This window comes from Gallinula chloropus, assembly GCF_964237585.1.
Source record: "Gallinula chloropus genome assembly, chromosome: 20".
NCBI classification, from domain to species: Eukaryota; Metazoa; Chordata; class Aves; order Gruiformes; family Rallidae; genus Gallinula; species Gallinula chloropus.
In genome coordinates, this window is record NC_140105.1 from 3,101,595 (window position 1) to 3,121,026 (window position 19,432).

Below are 19,432 nucleotides of genomic sequence, written 5' to 3' on the forward strand. Positions count from 1 at the left end.
GTTTGCTTCTCCTGGTGATTCAGATACTTAATTCCCCTGAAAAAGGGAGGTGTGGGTGGCCACTCCTGCTGCAACACAGGAAACAGACTGCAGCTGACTGGCTGCACCAAGGGATTTCTTTCCTGGGGCTTCTAAATAAATGCCAGTAGATCTGATAGTAAATGAGTTGTTTCATTTACACTGGAGAGATGTTATGACGGCAGCATCTGCAAAGATGTGAATGAATGACTCACGACTAAAGTGGTAACGCAAGCAGGGACAGAGTGCAAGAAAATGCTAGGTAGGGTCATTATCTTTGCAAAGAGGAGAAAAAACTAGTCTGAGGCAAACATCAACAGAACTAATGCGATTCATATCCTGTGAATGAGGAGCAGAGCATAAAACTACTTTGCAGAGACGTACAAGGGAAAGCAGCATACTGGTACAGAAGATGCTACTGTCTGGAGTCCACTGAATGTTAGACTAGAAGATTATAGTGGCCTCTTCTGGCCTGAGTGTGTACATAAAAATAAATCTAAAAAGTTACAGGAAGATAACAAAGAAAGCTCAGCAAAGCAACTGGGGCATGACTCCTGAGAGATTTCAATAATTCAAGTGTTTGCCAGGGCTTTCTCAACACAACGGATGGAAAAACCCCAACAGTTTCTATGCTATACTTCTGTCCTCTGAGGGAGCAAAAAGGGCAGCAAACAAAGGGAGGAGAAAATTGACAGCCACAAACTGCAAGTTTAGGTCTTTAAATTATTAAAGAACATCCAGACAGAACTTCACTTCATGACAGACACACAAAAAACTAAAATGAATCAGACAGTTAAAAAGGGGTTAAGAGGAAATCAAGAGAATGAAAATACAGTCTGCATCCCAGTAGAAATCTGAAGTATTTGGAATAGCAGAGATACCTCAGTGAGTTGCTAAAGAATTCAACAGGAACAAAGAATTACTTAAGGATTTTTCAAGAAAAAAAAAAAATTAGTCTTAGAACAACAGATATCATTGGATAGAATGATCCAAAAACTCTAAAACCTAAGAAATTTCAAGTAACAAAAGCCAGACCCAGACCAAAAGGCTTGAAGCTGGAGCACCATACAGGCAAAGCAGCTGAAGCATTTTGTATGCAATGTAGAGAAGAGATTTAAAGACAGAAGGCTCAAATGAAGACAGACAGTTTCATCTGTACATTATCACCACATACCCATCAGTCTTTAATGACACCAGGGAGCCAAGACAGCACTACTGGGGGGGGGGGGAAGTAATTAAAAACCCACTCCGTAACATGAGGGATACAAGCATACACATCAAAAAGGAAGATGGAAAAACAGGGGAGAAAGACTTTACTTAAAGTTTTCTCCCAAACATGATCTCCCAAAAACACTGGTCATCTCTTGTTTTCAGCATCTTTCAGTATTTATCCACTAATTGGGTAAAGCCTGAATGCAATGCTACATTAAGTCCTTGCACCCTTCCCCAAGGAGTAACAGCATGCAGTAACCATCCCACATTTAGGGATTATGAGAAGTGAGAGATGCCTTGGAACAGAGCCCAGACCTCACAATGGACATCAGATTTCTTAACAGGCTTATTTTATAATAGTAACAGAATCTTCTTTTTCTCTCTGCTTTAGCAAGCACTCACAATAATTCTTCCCAAATTATGTAGATGATGGATTTACATTTGTCTGACCATCTGGCTTCTTGTTCCAGTACACCAGGTCAGGACCACCTCCCCTTGTGTCTCTTCCAAGCTTCCTCTGCCCCAGTTTCCCCAGTTCCCTGCCCTCCAGCTGCACATTTGCTTTCTGTGGTCCAAATCCATGAAACTGCCCATGTTATAGACCACCTTTCTAATCCCTCTTTGTGGAAATGTAATGAAAAATTAGACTTAGGTCCCAGAAGAACAGGCTAGGAAACCCACCTGGCAGCACTAATGACAGGAGCCAAGCCATATGCCCCAACAGGCAGAGTAACCCAGGTAAAGAGGCAAATTATGCAACCACAGAACTGAAAAAATCCAGGGGATGGTGACAGAACTGATTAGACAATGTTAAACCTTTTAATGATCCTGCTGCAAATGGGCAGCACTGCTTACATTTGTGAGGTTGTATATTTTACAGGTCTTTCTCAGAAAGTCACTAGGATAATAAAGTCTTATTTTTTTCATTGAAAACTTTCTCCTTTTCTGCTAACATATGCCCTAATTCAGCAGGGGTCTAAAGAAGTGGTTGTGTTCAGAAACACTCAAACAGTTTCTGTTCATACACAAAAACATCCTGTGAAGAACACCTGGGGAAGAAAATCAACATGCCTGTTAAAGAGAAGTGGCTTTGTTTTAATTTTTAAAGAGTATTATTCAGAGGTCTACTCAAGACAGTACATGGGGCTTTTATTGTCACTATACAAAACCAATTTTTATACAATTCTGTGAGTCACTGTAATTTAGTTTCAGAAGTCAGACTTGTGGAGTTCTGCTGTTGTTAACTGTTTCCAGATTATGAAACAAAAAAAATCAGTTCAAGTGAGACACTAGTAAGTAACTGAACCAAATAACAGGAAGCATCAACTGTATTGCAAGAAGTTTTCCCAAAGAATTTTTTTCCATGTCTGAATGGAAAGAAACATTTTCCATATCCTCAAGCCCCAAAAATGCATTTATAATCTTGCCTTGGCAGTAAAAGAATGTAAAAAGGAACAGGACACTGCTCACCCCTCCATCAGATCCTCCCAAGGACAGTCCCCTCTCTGCTATTCTGCAGGCAAAACAATAACCTCAGATGAGAACTGAAGTCTGATTACTTTGTCCTTTAATGTCATTATTTACAACACAACTTGTCAGTGAGTGTTATTTGATGCATCAGACATAACCCGATCAAGCTGAGAAGAGAAGCTAGAATTTATTTGAAACTCAATCTCACAACCTGTCACAAAAATAAAGTATCTAGGTTGCAGAAAGTTTCTGGGCTTGTAGCCCCATTCCATAAATCCCCAAACCCCCCTCCAAAACCCATTATCTATCAGATAAATGCTGGCCAAGGAAGATTAACTATTAAAACAAAAAAACAAACAGGCAGCTCTTGGTTCTTGCAGCACAAATAACCTGCACAATGCAGAAACACTGTAGCAAATTCAGGAACCCAAATGGATTTGGAATCCCAGAGCTGCTGGCCTCACTGGTGACCAAAGCACTTACACCAGCAGTGTATGGCTTGGAGCACTCAGTGGTATTCCTGCTCACATGGTTATGAAGTGCAAGTCACACCTCAAGAGGCTGATAACTTTTCAAACTGCATAATTTGACAGCATCTCCTACTTCCTGATTGAAACCCACCACTTAGTGTTCACACAGGACTATAAGGTCAGCACTAGCACAGAACTGCCCTGAAAGAGACTCAGCTGAAAGGAGGCTTATGTTGTTTTGGTCTGGTTTTAAAGGCCAAATGGAACAGAGAGCCAAGTGAAAATCCTTTAAAATGATTTAATTCATTTTCCTTCTTTCTCTCCACCACTCATGCCCCATCAAGCTAAGCAGACTCTACATGAGAGAGATCTGCCTCTACTACAGCTAAAGTAGAAAATGGCTTTAAAAAAACCTGTTTTAACCAGTTTAACCCATCCTCCTTCAGCTAACCAGCTTTGTGCTGCACCTCACACACTGCCACACTGTCATTAAAGTGAGAGCTCATAAAGGTTACAAGAGCCAAAAGTTACCTACGGATTCTTTCAGCTTCTTCCTGTGTGATTATGGCATCGGTCACACCTCTTCCACACCTCCTGGGAGTGCACCCTGGCACACAAAGAGGGAGAGAAGAAAGTATTATATTTCAGAAAAGGTTCAAAACAAATCTTTAATATCCTCCTCCTGCCCTTTCCAACTTCCCTCCTGCATGTTGGTAATCTGAATATATCAGATCACAGAAACCTCAGCCAGAGGAGACAAGCCAGCCAGTGTGACTGCTGCTTCTGCACAGATTCAAGTCCCCAGGACTCATCTAAGCTACATCATTTTCCCTGCTGTGTCTGGCTGGTGTAATTCAGGGCAATGGCTGCAAGTTGAAGCACAGGAAGTTCTGCACCAACATGGGGAAGAACTTTTCCCCAGTGAGGGTGGCCAGAGCCCTGGGACAGGCTGCCCAGGGGGTGTGGAGTCTCCTTCTCTGGAGAGATTCAAGATCTGTCCAGACACCGACCTGTGTGACCTGTCCCAGGGACCCTGCTTGGGCAGGGGGGTTGGACCCAATGAGCTCTCAAGGTCCCTTCCAGCCCCTGTGATTATGTGACTGTGACACCATCTAAACTAACAAGTAACTCTCTTATGTCCACAGATCTTCCCATCCTGTTGCATCCTACTAAGCAAAATGAACCCCAACACCCAGCACAGTGCAGCCTCTGGAGATGTGGCTGTCACACATGACCCACAGCCTCAAGTGCTGCACCACCAGCCCCACAGGTACAGAATTCTAACCAACAACCACCCACAATGGCTTTACAGGCAAAACATTGCCCTAATCTACAAGTTTGTGAGGGAGCGGAGATGAGGGGAAGCTTCTGGGTCACGTTTCAGTCGTGCTGTGAATCCCCCCTCTGCAACCAGAAAGGCTGGGCACAGATTCTGTGGAGATTGTCACATTTTTCAATCTCGATTCCAGGAACCAACAAGTTAAATGCCACAGCTCTTACTATAAGAAAGCAGCAGAAATGCTGTATTCCTTTGGAGCACATCACCTAGCAGTTCCAAAAAGCAACAAGAAAGCAGCCAGAAAACCCCGCAAACTATTTCTTGTCTGCCCTAACAAAAGCATGCGTGTTTATGTTGCTGTGCCTGAAGGATGCATCACACATTCAGCAGCAACAGAATGAAAAATCAGCTATTCACTTTTGAATGCCAGCCTGAAAAGCATCTCAGAAGCCAGACAGGGATGAGACAGCCCTTCCTCCAGGCTAGCAAATACTCACCCAAAGAGTGAGACAGATGGCTGAGGCAGCAACAGCTTCCAGCACCCAATTTTAAACTCAGATGCATGGAAAACACAGTCAAAGAGGAACCAGTTTAGATTCCCAAAACTGAAAAAAAATGAAGTCAAACCACCTTACCAAACATTTAATTAATAAGCACAAGATTCACTGAAAGATTTGCAAAACAATCATCAATCACAAGTAGTATAACATACTCCCTGCTGTAGCTGATTCTCTATTAGGTGTAAAGATGTCAACAACTTTACAAAGCACAAGTTTGAATATTGGCAGTACACTTCTTTTGTGGTTCTGTTACAAAAAGAGGATTTTAAAAGGCTGAGGTAACACACTGAGAAAAATGAGATTCTAAGGCATTTGGGAAAAAGAGTGCAGAACAACAAGGAAGGTCTCTTGGCTAATACAGACAAGAAGCAGGGAATGAGTTTCCTTCTGCCACTGAAAATATCTCTCTAATGCTTGAAAGAAAGAAAATTGTCTTTGAAATGAGTGAAAGCTGGTACTGAAAGGAAGTAAATTCAAAGGAGAATTTCAATACTCCAGGAAAAATTAGTCTAAATAGAAGTTCTTAGTGTAACATTCTGCAAAATGGACACTAGTCAAGATTTCTTATTTCAGAAGAAAAAAACAGCACATATCTTACCCTTTTGGAAAGGCTAGTACTGGAAAGTGCAGATTTGGGGGAAAAAAGGGTTGTTTTGGACAAGTGTTACACGTTTAGAGTCTCTGACAAAGACAGTATGAGAAGCAGGAGGTGGGCTGAAGGTAAGAGCAGAAGCTTTTCCCAACTGAGAAGAAAAACAAGGAAAAAAGTCATCCAGCGTAAAGTCAGTGAGATATCAACAGTAAGGAACAAACACGAGCTGAAAGCTAAGGAGAAGTCAGACCAGGCTGCTAGAAGTGTGTCATCTTTGTTTAAGAGACCACGGGAGCACTGAGGTGTTAAAAGCACACTTGGAGAATCTAAGGTTGGGAGAAATCGGGTGTAGTATTACTAAGCACCAGTAGCTTCCACAGTCCTGTGCCCGGCAGACACCAAGTCATGCAGTTGTCTGATGAGGCACACAGCTGTTTTGTCAAGTGGTTCAAAACAGATTCAGGAGTTGTGTTTTGGTATGTGCCTGCTTTACCTTGATTGGAAAAAACCACAAGTACCCCCCATGGCCCCTGTTCCCACTCAGTAAACAGAAAACAGAAGGTACCATGGGGTCCAAGCCCCTCAGCTGCAGCTTTGCCTCCCACTTAAAGCAGTCCTTGCCTAAGCACCACACACTCTGAGCCTGGGATGATTCTCAAGAGCAAAGTGCCCCATCATGACAGTCCCTTAATGCAGCCCATCTCAAAGCAGGGCAAGAGGAGGCAAAGGTTTATCAGATGCCATGCCCACAACTGCACCAGCAGTCGAAGTGCTGGACCTTTTCCTCCACTACTCAGACTTCTCTGCTTTCCACGTGCCTTCTAATGACCTAGTCTCTGGGAATGCAGCTTAAAACTGACTCCTGGGCAGTGACCATGTATGTTCTGTACACCAACACATCAACACACAAGAGTCTACACAGGAGCTTCAGCAGACACACTAGGAGCCACAGGAGTTGTAAGTAGTTGACCATGTCTCAAGAGAGCAGAAATAGCCAAGATCTGGCCACGGGGGTCAGCACACAGATGAGACCGTGCTCACAGGACACCCCATGCTCTGCAGATACAGAGTTAAGTGCTTGGCCTCTGAAAAAGAACATTTCATTTCTGCATGAAGCAGGCTTACTGGCAGGCACCAAACCCACTGCTGCCACACCACCTCCCACACCATCTGACCCAAACTCTGTGCTGGGCTGTCGGCTGGCACAGCTGCAGCACTGAGAACCAACTGAGAACCAACCTCCCCTCAGCTCGGGGAACCCCACAGCTGAGCATCACACCAAGGGATGGATGGCAGGAACCCGCCTCCTCCTCGCCCCAACCAGCAGCTGCGGATGGCAGGCCAGAGCAAAGGGAAAAGGGAGGCTACTGAGTGACACCAAGCTGTTGGCAACACGGTGACTGAAGGTCCGGAGCCGAGTCGGGTTTGGCAGAGCCGTGACCCGCAGCGAGCTGCCGGGGACAGGCCGGAGGAGCCGGGTGCCGCAGCTCGCCGCCTCCCTCTCGCGGGCACCGAGCGGCAGAGGAGCCATCCAACCCAGCAACGCTCATTATCGCAGCACGCCTTCAATTAACCACTCGGCAGAACAGATGTTCACACATTCCTAAGCCCACTGATGCCTTCCTGAAAGCCTACTACAGGGCAACACATGGAAAAACACCTGCTAGAGCCCAAAATCAATCACAGAAGTTAAGCAGCTGCAAGCATCTGATTAGCAAGCTGAAATAGGCAAAGGGACTCCCTGTGCTCCTCCTGGGTTGATGCCAGCCAGGTCCATCATTCACACACAAAGACATGAGAGGTCACACCTCACCCCACAGCCAGCATTAGCAGAACTTGCTCCCCAGGGCATCACAAGAAGGGGGAACACAGTCATTCCTCCTCCCCTTCCTCCGTGTTCCTGCCTTCCTCACAATGGGAAGGATAACTGATGGGGCTGCCAAGACCTCAAGTTCACATCTTAGAAAATTCCTTGGGCAAACCAGGGAAGGGGAAAATAAGGTTTTGATGGTCTGGGGGGTTCCTCCAACTAGCAAAAGCCCCAGTAGCAGAGCACAGTTTTAGCCTTAGTTCAATCACACCTACAGATCTGTGGCAGCACAAATAAAGGCAGAATTAGATTCTCCTTGTAGTAACTATGAAGAGTTACAACACGTGTATTTATGTGCTCAGTCAAATCCTACTGAGGAAATTTTCCAACTCCTTCAGTCTCTCCTCATAACGCAGGTTCCCCAGCCCTCTGATCATCTTTGCTCTTCCTCAGCTCCAAGCAGCTTCCTCCAGCCTCCACACTGCCTCCAGCTTTGTGTCAGCAAGTGTTCTGTCAGCTACACAATGACCCAGATCACACAGGTGACTTGGTGAACAACTAACTCAGAAATACTTGTATTTTTTGATGCAGTAGCTTATCAGACAGAATGTAGACAGACATACAGGTAGACTGACAAAAAGCACGAGCAGAGCTGCTCTGTAGCAGTACCAGCTCCAAGTACCCACCAAGATATGCTTGGCAAATCTGAAGGATAGGTCACCTATGCAAACTGCAAGTTAGACTCCCACTGCTCTTCATCAGAGCAGATGAAGCTCTTCCACCTCTTTAAACAATCCAGTAGCAACACTACAAAGAAATAACTGCCAGGGAAACAAACACCAATTTGACAGAAGACAGGTTCAGCTGAAAAACATGAAGGCAGAGGTGAAGCGTGTTGCAGGCAGCATTAAAAGCTGCTGGCACACACACACACACACACACACCTCACAACAAGTGTGTCAGAAGCTGGTGTTTCTGCCATAACTGCAAACCAGCAGCACAGACAATACCCTAAACTGGTTCCACAGTATGAATCCATCCCTGTAGGGTATTTACCAGAAACAAACTCACCCACGAGCCTATTATGGGAATCAACAGAGTAGGAAGAGGCACTAGAAACAGATTTAGCACAGCCTGAGTGAAGCTGCTTCAGAAGAGAGTTACAGAAGGACGACAGAAAAGCCTCTCAGATGCAACAGCTTCTGGGCTGGCCCAAGAAACCCAAGCATGTGGCCGCGCAACTGGTACACGCAGCACCCAGACACGTGCCAGAGGCGAAGGAGTGCGGCAGTACCGGGCTAGCACAGCACTGGGCAGCAGCCCGTCAGAGTCCCGTGCAGACAACGCGATGCCAATACCTTCAAACCTCCTGTGGCTGTCGTAGTCCTCCGAGCAGGGGATCTCGATGAACTTGTCCCGCAGGCTGTCACCGCGACGGGCCAGCACCTCCGTCACCCCGTCCTCGGCGCCGAGGAAGCTCCAGCTCAGGAGGCCACCGGCGGCAGCGGAGGAGAGGAGGAGCGCGGCCTTCAGCCACCTCCACCGCCACTCCTGCTGGGCTCTGCTCCTCCTGGCGCTACGGCGGGAGCACAGCCGCGGCCCCGCGTGAGCCAACGGCGCCGGGGAGGAACCGCTTCACCGCCGTCCCACCCCGCACCGGGGGGACCCGCGCGAGGGCCGGTGCCCCGGCTGGACCCGCGGTCTGAGCGCACCCGCGGGCGCCCCGAGCCCACGCCGTCGCCGTCACCGTCCCTCTCCCAAGCCCGGCGGGCACGGGCCGCCCTCCCACCGCAGGCCGCTCCCCTCGGCCGCCGGTCCCGGGCGCCGCCGGTCCCGGAGCCGGCGGCAGGAGGTGCCGGCCCGTAACCCCAGCCCAGTCTCCGCCGGGTACCTGCTGCGGTGGCGGCCCCCGCGCTCCGGCCCGGCCGCCGTCCCGCCGCTCTCGAGGCCGCGCGGCGCCGCGCGCCGCTGAGGAGCCATCGCGGCCACCGACACGGAGCGATGCGCTCGGCACGCCCCTTCCGCCTGCCAGGAGGAAGCAATCGACCACCGAGTAGGAACGCTTAAGACGAGCGAGCGGGAAAACTCCTCTAGAGAACTACGAGCGGCAGGGCCGGCCTGACCGGGCAGAGAGGCGGCGGTGGGCGGGCGGACGGTACCGGCGCGGTAGGGCGGAAGGCGCCGGTCAAGCGCATTATGCCGGGGTATCGCGGCGGCAGGCCGAAGCAATCGATGCGGACCGGCAGCGCAGTCGTCAGCCTGTAGCGCGTAGTCGTGAGCAATCGAGGCCGGAGCGGCGGCATGCGGCGGGCATGGAGACGGGCGCGGCGGCGGGCGGGCCGCGGCGGCGCCTGGTGCACCTGGACCTGAAGGGCGCCCCGCCCCGCGCCTCGTACCTGTTGGAGGTGAGGCGGCAGCGGGGGGGGCCTGTCCCGTCCCCTCCGGCCCCGTCCCGTCCCGTCCCGTCCCGTCCCGCTCACCCGCTGTCCCTTCCCGCCCGCGCAGGTGCTGCCGCTGCTCCGCGCCCTGGGCGCCACCGGGCTGCTGCTGGAGTATGAGGACACCTTCCCCTACGCGGGGCCGCTGGAGCCGCTGCGGGCCCCGCACGCCTACAGGTACCGCCCGGGGAGGGTCCGGGGCAGGGGGGGGGGGAGGCGGGTCGCGCTGCCGGCCCGGGCCCTCACATCTCGCTCTCCCCCCGTAGCCCCGGGGAGGTGAGGGCGGTGCTGAGCCAGGCGCGGGCGCAGGGGCTGGAGGTGGTGCCGCTGGTGCAGACCTTCGGGCACATGGAGGTGAGCACCGGGCGGGTGCGTCGCGCCTTCGACCCCTGGGAACGCGGGGGTTGGGTGAGCAGGGGCCTGGGCGCCGGTCAGGCCTGGGTACGGCCCAGGGTGGCTTCCTGGGAGAGATCCCTGGGGCCCCCACTGCACTGAGCGGGTGTGTGCCCCGCGCCCCAGGGTGACGCGGCGCTGAGCTCCCTGTGAGGTGCTTCAGGGTCAGAGGCTCCCCCTGGCACCACGGAGCCACAGCCGTGCCCTCGCTGCCTGTACCGCCCAGCAAGGGCCTCCTGCCCACCCCGCGCTCGCCCGCAGCCGGTGGCAGGTGCCAGCAGAGCCCTGGTGATGCGGTTCCCTCTCAGCCTTGCTCCCCAAGCTCTCCTTTCTCTTGCAGTTCGTGCTGAAGCACAAGGAGTTCGCTCATCTCCGGGAGGTGAAGGAGTTTCCCAATGCCCTCAACCCGCACAGGGAGGAGTCGCGGGCGCTGGTCAGAGCCATGATTGAGCAGGTCATGGCGCTGCACCAAGACTTGGAGTGGTTTCACATCGGATGTGACGAGGTGGGGCTTCTCCTGAGCTAGAAATAGGGGGTGTTTTTGTGAGGAGTCATGGTAAGACACACACATCTGCATTTCAGTGCTGCCCAGGCCATGCTGGGGTAGGATTCTGGGGACAGAAAACACCAATTCAAGCCAGTGTGGAAAAGTTGTGTTGACAGTGGATGTTTCCAGTAGCACAGGGTGTCATTTCTATTGATTGGAGTGTAGTATTAGAAGTATTGAAAGCAGTTTCTTCATGCTAACTCAACTGGTTTTAGGTCAAATCAGTTTTTAAAGTGAGATACCAGTTGGAGGTATTCATTAAGAGTCGTGTGAGTTTTGTTGTAAAACATTAGCTCATTCTCCTGGCCAGTTTATTCAAAGGAATTGTTGGTTTTCTTTCTCTTGATAGTTTGTCTCCTTGAGGATAAGAACCTTGAGTTTTCTCCTTTCTTGGGGTTTCCTAAAACCAGCCCTATGGCACATAGATCCCCGAATTCATTGTGATCCCCTTTACTGTACTGAGTGTAGTATTTTGAATCCTGTTATTTGGGAACAAGTGACAAGTTTTTATAAAGCAAAGTACTATTTATGTAGATTAAAAACATGTTTTAGATAAATCCTCTTCTAAAACAGCAAAGACTTCAAATGCATATCCAGCTTAACTGGCCCAAATCTACTCTCTGTGTAAGACCAGGTGTGTTGGGGCCACTCTGGGACATGCCCCCAAGTCACTGAGGGATTCACCTACTAATGATCATCAAGTCCAACTGTTCCCGTCCTAAGCTAAACCATATTCCTAAGTACCTCATCTACCTTTTTTTTAAACACACCCAGGGAAGGTGACTCAGCCCCTCCCTGGGCAGCCTGTTCCAGGCCCTGACAACTCTTTCAGGGAAGAACTTTTCCCTCCCATCTGCTCTGACCCTGCCCTGGGGCAGCTTGAGCCCATTTCCCCTTGTCCCATCTCCTGTCCCCTGGCTGCAGAGACCATCGCCCACCTCTCTGCACCCTCCTGGCAGGTCAGTGTAGGTGTGATAAGGTCTCCCCTCATCCTCCTCTTCTCCAGGCTGAACACCCTCAGCTCCCTCAGCTGCTCCTCAGAGGATTTGCCCTCCAGCCCCTTCCCCAGCCTGGTTGCCCTTCTCTGGACTCACTCCAGGACCTCAATGTCCTTCTTATGGTGAGGAGCCCAGAACTGGACTCATGATGCTCTTCCCCAAGGCAGGAACCTTATTGTACATAATTCAGGACCTTCTGGGTTGTTAGATTTGTACTGAGTAAAACTGGCAAGAGCTCCTTGTAAGGACAAACCTGCCAAAGGCAGCTCAGCATGCCCTAATTATTCTTTAGGTATTTTAGTTCCTGTAAGGTCATGTCTTTGCCATAGGCTTTGGTTATTGTGTGGTTTCACAATGCTCTGTCCAACTCACTCCCCCTATTCCTGTAAAAGCAGTTGGGATTATTTGCTTGATGTTCCAGGTCTACTACCTTGGTGAAGGAGAGGAGTCAAAGCAGTGGCTGCAGCAGCAAGGCAACACTCCAGAGAAGCTCTGGCTGTCCCACGTTAAAGCAGTGGCGAGCTGTGTGTCCTCCTCGTACCCCGCTGTGACGCCCATCGTGTGGGATGACATGCTCAGGGGGATAAGTGAGGAAACACTGGCAGGTGTGTGACCCACGACAGGGTGAGTCATGTTGTGTAGTGTACAGAGAAGTTTACACAACCAGATTTGTGTGCAAACAGATTTGGTGGCAGAGGAAAGTAATGAGAATGAGAATAGCTGAGGTACAGTCCATTAGAGCCAGAGTCTAGCAACATTCAGTCCTTGGCTTGTCACAGGCCTTAGGGCTGTGGGTGAGTCTCAACACATCCAGCTCAGTTTCCCATCTGGTGATGCACACTGACAAACAAAAACAACCCTTGTGCAGTGGTTGCCATAAACTCTGCTTGCTTTTTTTTTTCTTTACACAAGAAAAAAACCCCAAACCTATTAGCATTTGTGGTCTCAGCCTGGATTTCTGCACCTTTCACCACCTTTTGATGTCAGTTGTTGTTCTGTGGAGCATCTGGTTCCAGTGGTGCAGACACAGACAGAGAAGCTGTGACCCTGTGAGGGTGTATGTGATGGCAGTGCACATCACAAGGAACTTTGATCCTCAATTGTGGGGTAGCTCCACGACCCTGATGTCACAAGTCTTGTTTGTTAAAAACTATGAAACCGCTGCTAAAATTTGAGTAATCCTAGTGTAGATGGAGTTGGTGATTTTCAGAGCCACCTCAGTATCTGCTCATAATAGATTTAGACAATACCATGAAGCACTCCTCCAGCAACAACTGTCCAATTCATGGCTAAATAGTGGGAAATCATCCCAAAAATGGAGATAGGACCCATGCAGTTCCCCAGGAGCAGCAAGTGCCTAGCTTAGTGTGCTGCACTGCCACAGGCGATCACAGACTACGCAGATTAAAACAGGATGCAGTTAACATACTGAGTTTCTGTACAATTTTCTCCAAGGGTTGGGTTTCTCATGTGTAAAATTAATCAGGGAGTTAAAAATAAAGGGATTTGACACTAAATCTTTATTTGTACTTTAAAGGCATCTTGAAAAGCTGAGCTGTGTGCAAACACAGCTCAGACACTCTCTGACTTAAAGGGTGAATGTTTCCTCTGAATTTCACTGATACTTTTCACATGCAGTTTGCAGCTCCACCAGCTCAGCCTGGCAGGAATACTGATAAATTCAAGGGACTGAGAATGAGATGGGGATGAATGGGACCTCCAGTGAAGTGTCACTGCCACTCTGTATTAGTGGCACTTCATCTGTCAGTGAGGAATCCTAGTGACAAGCGATGGTTAGTTCTAGGCACGTGTTACCACACCAGCACCATGTCTCAGATCTCTTTTCTAGCTGTCTGTTCTCCATGGCTTACAAGAACTCTCTTCTTTGCAGGGTCTGGGGTCCCCCAGCTCGTGCAGCTGATGATCTGGGACTACGCAGCAGACCTTGATGTGGAGGCCAAAGGTCTGTACTTCTCTGATGAGCTGCTTGGAAGCAGAGAACTCTGTTACCTGTTAAGTAAAAACAGCCAGAACAAAGTGGTCTGCTTAAAACATACCTTAGTTGGACACCAAAAAATTCTATTTTTGTTAAATTGCTTTTTATTGCTTTAGCAGCATAAACATTGCCCTGGTTTGATTTCACATACCAATTGCTGTGGTGGTTTGGCCCTGGCTGGAGGCCAGATGCCCACCAAAGCCACTCTATCACTCCCCTTGTCATCTTAACATGCATACATTGTTTGTTGAAAGAAGAATCAGTTGTCAGAGGTTGTGTGTGCTCATTACATGCCCGTGGTTCTTAGTGTTGAAGCAATTCAAGGGGATGGAATACAGTGACATGAAAATAGGAGGGCAGTCACCCTAACAGTTTGCTCTGTGTCAGATCTACCATCTTGGTGATGCTCAGAACTTGACAGGACAAGGCTCAGCAGTAACTGTCCTGGGTTCCTGTTAATTGGAGCAGTGCTGAAAATGCAGACAAACTTGTCCTCTGAGTGGGCTTTTGTGTCTTATTTCAGTGCAACTCATAGAGAAGTATCGTAGATGTGGCTTCTCCAAGGTGTGGTTTGCTAGTGCCTTTAAAGGAGCTACAGGAGTCAACCAGTCTCTCACCCTTATTGGACACCACTTGCAAAACCACCTTCAGTGGCTGAGAGTGGCAAGCAGGAGCCCTGCTGATGTCCTCGAAGGTATCGCGCTCACCGGCTGGCAGAGGTAAGGAACATCTTCTGGAACAGTTCCAAGGATGCCCTGGGAGCAAAGTTCCACCCAGAAACTCCCCAGGAGGTGCAAGGAGGCTGAGGATTTAGAAGGGAACTTTGCAGCTCTGCAGAACTTCCCAACTGAGGAATCCTTCCCAACTGACTGTGAAGGGTTCCAGGGTTCTGGTCACAGCACTAATCAGCAGGAGCAATTGTTTCAGCAGACACCAACAATAACAGGTTGGATTTGAGGGGCTGGCTGTACTTTGTGCCACCTTGAACTGCTGATGGACAGCAGTTAGTGGATGGTGTATGAGCCTCTAATGTGAATTGACGCAGAATGAGGTTGCTTAAGAGAGAAGAACTTGTTAATGTAATGAAGAAGTAGAAGTTTTTTACATAACAGTCAGGAGATCTAAGGGACTTCCAGACTGCTGAATTCTAACTCCTAACTCTGACTTGGGTTGAGACAGTGTCTGTTCTTAGTAAAACAGGAATACTTAGCATTTCAGAGACAGAAACTGATGTTTCTAAAGCTCTTTCAATTTGAGTGATAGAAATACTAACACTTCCCACTTGTTTAGCCTGTTCTAAGAGTAAAATGTAAAATTAACACGTGTTGTCTTATGCAGGTATGATCACTTCTCTGTTTTGTGTGAGCTCCTCCCTGTGGCAATTCCATCAGTGGCTGTGTGTCTGCAGACACTGAAGCATGGTACGGTGACCACTTCATTCTCTCCTGGCTGATGCTTAGAATCCCAGACTGGTGTGGGTTGGAAGGGACCCCAAGGATCACAGAGCTCCAACCCCCTGCCACAGGCAGGGACACCAACCTCCAGCCCTGGAGCTACACAAGGTTGCCCAGGGCCCCATCCAACCTGGCCTTGAACACCCCCAGGGATGGGGCACCCACCCCCTCTTCTGGGCAGCCTGTTCCAGCCCCTCACCACTCTCTCTGGAAAGAATTTCCCCCTAATATCTCATCTCACCCTTCCCTCCTTCAGCTTCACTCCATCCCCCTTGTCCTGCCATTGTCTACTCTTTGAACAAGCTGATTCCCCTCCTGTTTACATGTAACAGTTGTTTTAACTGATGAGTTTTCTTTAAAGTGGTCTAGGTAGTACTCTGTCTGGGAGTACACTGTACTTCCTGTAGCCTCTGGTTTCTGCAGAGGCAGCTGCCAATAGAATTTGTATTTCTTTCTGCATTTCTTACTAAAAAAAAAATAAACAAAACACCAAAACCACCCCCCTATTTTTAGCATAGAAGCATTCAGCACCCTGCACAGGAAGCTCAGAGCTAGGATGTGCTTTACCTACCACAAGACAACTGTGTGACACACAACACGCTCTCCCCACCCCAAGTTTTTTTGCCTTGTTCAGTTTCCTTCAGAACAAATCTTAATCCAAGGAAAACTACTAAGGCAATGCAGAATACCCCAGAGGAAAAAAAAATTACTCCACTTCTAGGAACATTCTGGATATTTAGGTTCTTCTTACTTATTTCCACTGTCTTCTGCCAGGTGGCTATTCTGCAAAAGTTAAAGAACACGTGGAAAGTCTCCTGGGAATGTCCAACCTGGAAATTGATAATTTCATGAGGTAAGATGCCAGCTGTGGGGTTGATGCTTCTCATTGCATGGTAAGTTTGGAAACTAATGGATCCTCTTTGGACAGCACAAGCCTGGGGACCTTTCCTGGGAGCAAGATCCTTACACTTGTGACCCAAGTTAGTTTCTACCTCAAGCCATCTGTGGATGAACTGCTTGAAAGGAACAGGTAAGGTCTGTCTTGATTCTCTGGCTGTCTGCAGGAGCGTGGGGGCTGTATCATCTCAGAATAGGCCATAACTCTAGCAAAGTGATTTAAACATCAAGCTCTACATTTCAGGGGTGACACCTGTACAGTGACACCTCAGCAGATCCTAATGTTTAAATGCAAATTTCAAGTATTTCAGCAGAATTCCTAAATACTTTGTGCTGCCTTATTTCAATAATCAAGTTCTTTCTTGAATTAAAACTTATTTAAAGTGAAAATGAAACATTTTCTTCATGGTATGGTTACAAGAAAAGGAGCTTGAAATAAAACTTGAAGTGCAGCAAATCATAGAATCCCAGACTGGTCTGGGTTGGAAGGGACCCCAAGGATCACAGAGCTCCAACCCCCCTACCACAGGCAGGGACACCAACCTCCAGGCCTGGATCTACACAAGGTTGCCCAGGGCCCCATCCAACCTGGCCTTGAACACCCCCAGGGATGGGGCACCCACCCCCTCTCTGGGCAGCCTGTTCCAGCCCCTCACCACTCTCTCTGGAAAGAACTTCCCCCTAATATCTCATCTCACCCTTCCCTCCTTCAACTTCACTCCATCCCCCTTGTCCTGCCATTGTCTACCCTTTTAAAATGAGCAGTTGTTCTCAGCTGCCAGGCAGAGTCTTTTCCAGGCTAGTTCCAAAGACATGTAAACTTAAATTTACCTGTTCCTTAAGCATTATCTCTGCAGAAGCTCAGCTAAAGCCCTGCCACCCCCCTGTCACCCCACAGACACAAACGTCCCTGCTGTTTCACAAACTGCTCATGCTCATTTTCAGGTATGTCACTGGCTGGTTCAGCCCCTACCACAGACAAAGGAAGATCATTCATCCCATAATAATACACCACTTCCAGCCAGATGCAGTCAGGTAACAGCACTTCCTTGGCATTACAGGGGAAATAGAGGTTTGGGTGTTTCAGGGCCATACAGGTGTGAGTCCTTGCCTCTTCCTGTAATGATTTTGTTAAATGTTAGTGGAAATCAGAGAGTGGGAAGCATTCATAATGTGGTTTTAAACAGAAGAATGTCTTTATCTTTGCCTTCTGGTGAACAGATTCCTTGAATAAAAGTATAGAATTGATCTCTAAACTCACTCTCCCTCACATAGAGTTACAGCAGTTGTCAGCCTGGGCATAGGAGCCCACATGGGCCAGGTTCCTGCAGGGCTTGGAGTAAAGCCAGACCCCTTCCCCCTCCTCCCTGGCACTGTGTGGGCTTTGCTAGATGCTCAAGGGCTAATTTGTACTTACTTTCCTATGATAAAGTGAATATCCAACAGCCTCCACTCTTCCTGATTAAAACTGGACTCAAATTCCCAGCAAGTCCCACTGTGGGTTCCAGTTAACACTTAAAATGCACACTGGGTTTTTCTGAGCTCACATTTCTGTGCTTTAAGAGTCACAGCATAAGAAAAGTGCCAAGATTAATGGCACTTAAACAGCATCAGCCTTTTGCCATCTGCACAGAACCAGGTCCTTTGGGTCCTCCTCCTTTTCCTGTAAAGTCATTTTAAGGACTGCACTGCCTTGGGAGGGGTCAGTGAGCCACCCCTCCCCTGAGGCAGAGCTCAGCTGCAACTGTGACTGTTTCTTCCTTCCCATTTCTGCTCAGCCTCCTCACCAAGTGGAATGCTGTGGTGCAAGACCTCCAAGCAGCCATGGAGCAAGTCTTCCCTGAGTGCACTGTAGAGGAGTGGATGGAGGAGAACGTCCACCCCAGCCTCCAGAAGCTGCAGCAAGTGGTGGAGGATTTAGATAAAGCAATACAAGCACAAAGTCAGGGGCATTTCCATTAGTCTGGCTTACTCCATGGGAAAACATGGCTAGTGGAAATCAGCAGCTAGGCCTGGAGCTGGAGTTTGGCATCCTAAGAGCTGAAGCAAGAACTCTGATTAAACAGAAGTGACCTGAAGGCATAAAGGAATTTATTAGTGTAACAGGCTTCAAGCCTGTTGTCATTTTCTTGTCTTAAGACACTGTTGAGCCTTAACTCACCTGCCCTGTGAGTCAGACTTGCTCCCCTCTCATAACAACAGAGTCAGACTTGCTCCCCTCCCATAATAATGCAGGAGTGAGTCAGAACTCAGCTATGATGCAAGGCAGGACAAAAACCCCACTTCTTCCAAATTCAGTGTTTGTAGTACTAGACTTTCTTATGTTACAGCAACCTGGGGAAGTTCCACAGGTTCTGCCCTAGCCAGGAGCCAGCACAGCCTCCCTTTGCAATCCCCATAGGGACAGATTTAGGATACCTTAACCATGCCTGAGGTCCTTTCAGCCTGTGCTGTGACTCATCCCTCTCCTAGGGATGTTGAGATGTGTGTCTACCATTCCATCACACCAAATCCTTCCACAGTGTCCAGCAGCTCAGTTCATGTTACTTCTGGACTTCAGTCTCTGAACTAGATGAAACCATTGGTGTCCAAGCCAGCTGGGGTCAGCTTCAGCTCAGGAAATGAACATCCTGGGATTGCAGAAGTCTGAGCAAGGAACTGCTGCCCAGCTGCTCCCCAGGTTACAGCAGATGCACAGAGCATACTGGCACAGCACAGAGGGAGCTCCAGAAAAGAAGCTGTGGTGCCAGGAGTGAGGGTGACTTGGATGTTTTGAGGGGAAAACTGCCTTCACACATGGGTTTCTGGACTTATTAACCAAAGCATCATCTAAGCTAAGGAGAATTTCAGAAAAATACCATTCCAGCCACTTAAAAGCCACCTGCTCAGCTCTGTGGAACCCAACTGAGACTGCAGGTTCATCCAAATTTGAAGCTTGGTTCAAGTCTGCTGAGTACAAGGGGAAAAACATTCAGCTGTGTTCTGCTTTCATAGTGAGCTCTGAATAACATAGAACAGAGTGTGGTGGAGCGAACACCTGCAACAGAAAAGAATTCTCAAGTCCAGTAGTTCAATGCCCTACCATGAAAATACTCATTTGTTTCACTTATCAGTTTCTTGGAAGCCTTATTTTGAAGCAGGGGCACTGAAGCTTTCTTGGAATGATCTGAAGAGTCTGGGTCTAGAAGCAGAAAGTGCAAGTCATAAAAGCACTGAGACAAATCTAACTCACCTGGGAAGAGCTACAGGAATTGGGCTCCCCCCCAGATTTTCATCTAGAAGGAATTGCTGTGGATAC

At 48.6% G+C, this 19,432-nt stretch overlaps 2 protein-coding genes across 2 annotated transcripts in view; one reads left to right on the top strand and one right to left on the bottom strand.

Moving 5' to 3' along the window:
• OGFOD3 (2-oxoglutarate and iron dependent oxygenase domain containing 3) overlaps positions 1–9,391 on the bottom strand; it is a gene marked incomplete at its 5' end in the record, with an annotated part of 39,652 nt that extends 30,261 nt beyond the window's left edge. The window contains 4 exons of the mRNA XM_084273463.1: positions 2,701–2,743; positions 3,702–3,777; positions 8,770–8,987; positions 9,303–9,391. Of these exons, the coding sequence (XP_084129589.1) occupies positions 2,701–2,743; positions 3,702–3,777; positions 8,770–8,987; positions 9,303–9,391 (426 nt within the window). The remainder of the gene's footprint in view (positions 1–2,700; positions 2,744–3,701; positions 3,778–8,769; positions 8,988–9,302) is intronic.
• Positions 9,392–9,412: 21 nt separating this feature from the next.
• HEXD (hexosaminidase D) lies at positions 9,413–18,096 on the top strand (the record flags this gene model as incomplete). Its single annotated transcript, XM_084273716.1, is given in 13 exon segments — positions 9,413–9,473; positions 9,476–9,816; positions 9,917–10,026; positions 10,116–10,203; positions 10,583–10,747; positions 12,209–12,392; positions 13,679–13,750; positions 14,307–14,502; positions 15,122–15,204; positions 16,012–16,090; positions 16,166–16,267; positions 17,080–17,169; positions 17,913–18,096. Coding segments are annotated over 13 exon segments (1,755 nt in total).
• Between the last annotated feature and the right edge of the window lie 1,336 nt (positions 18,097–19,432).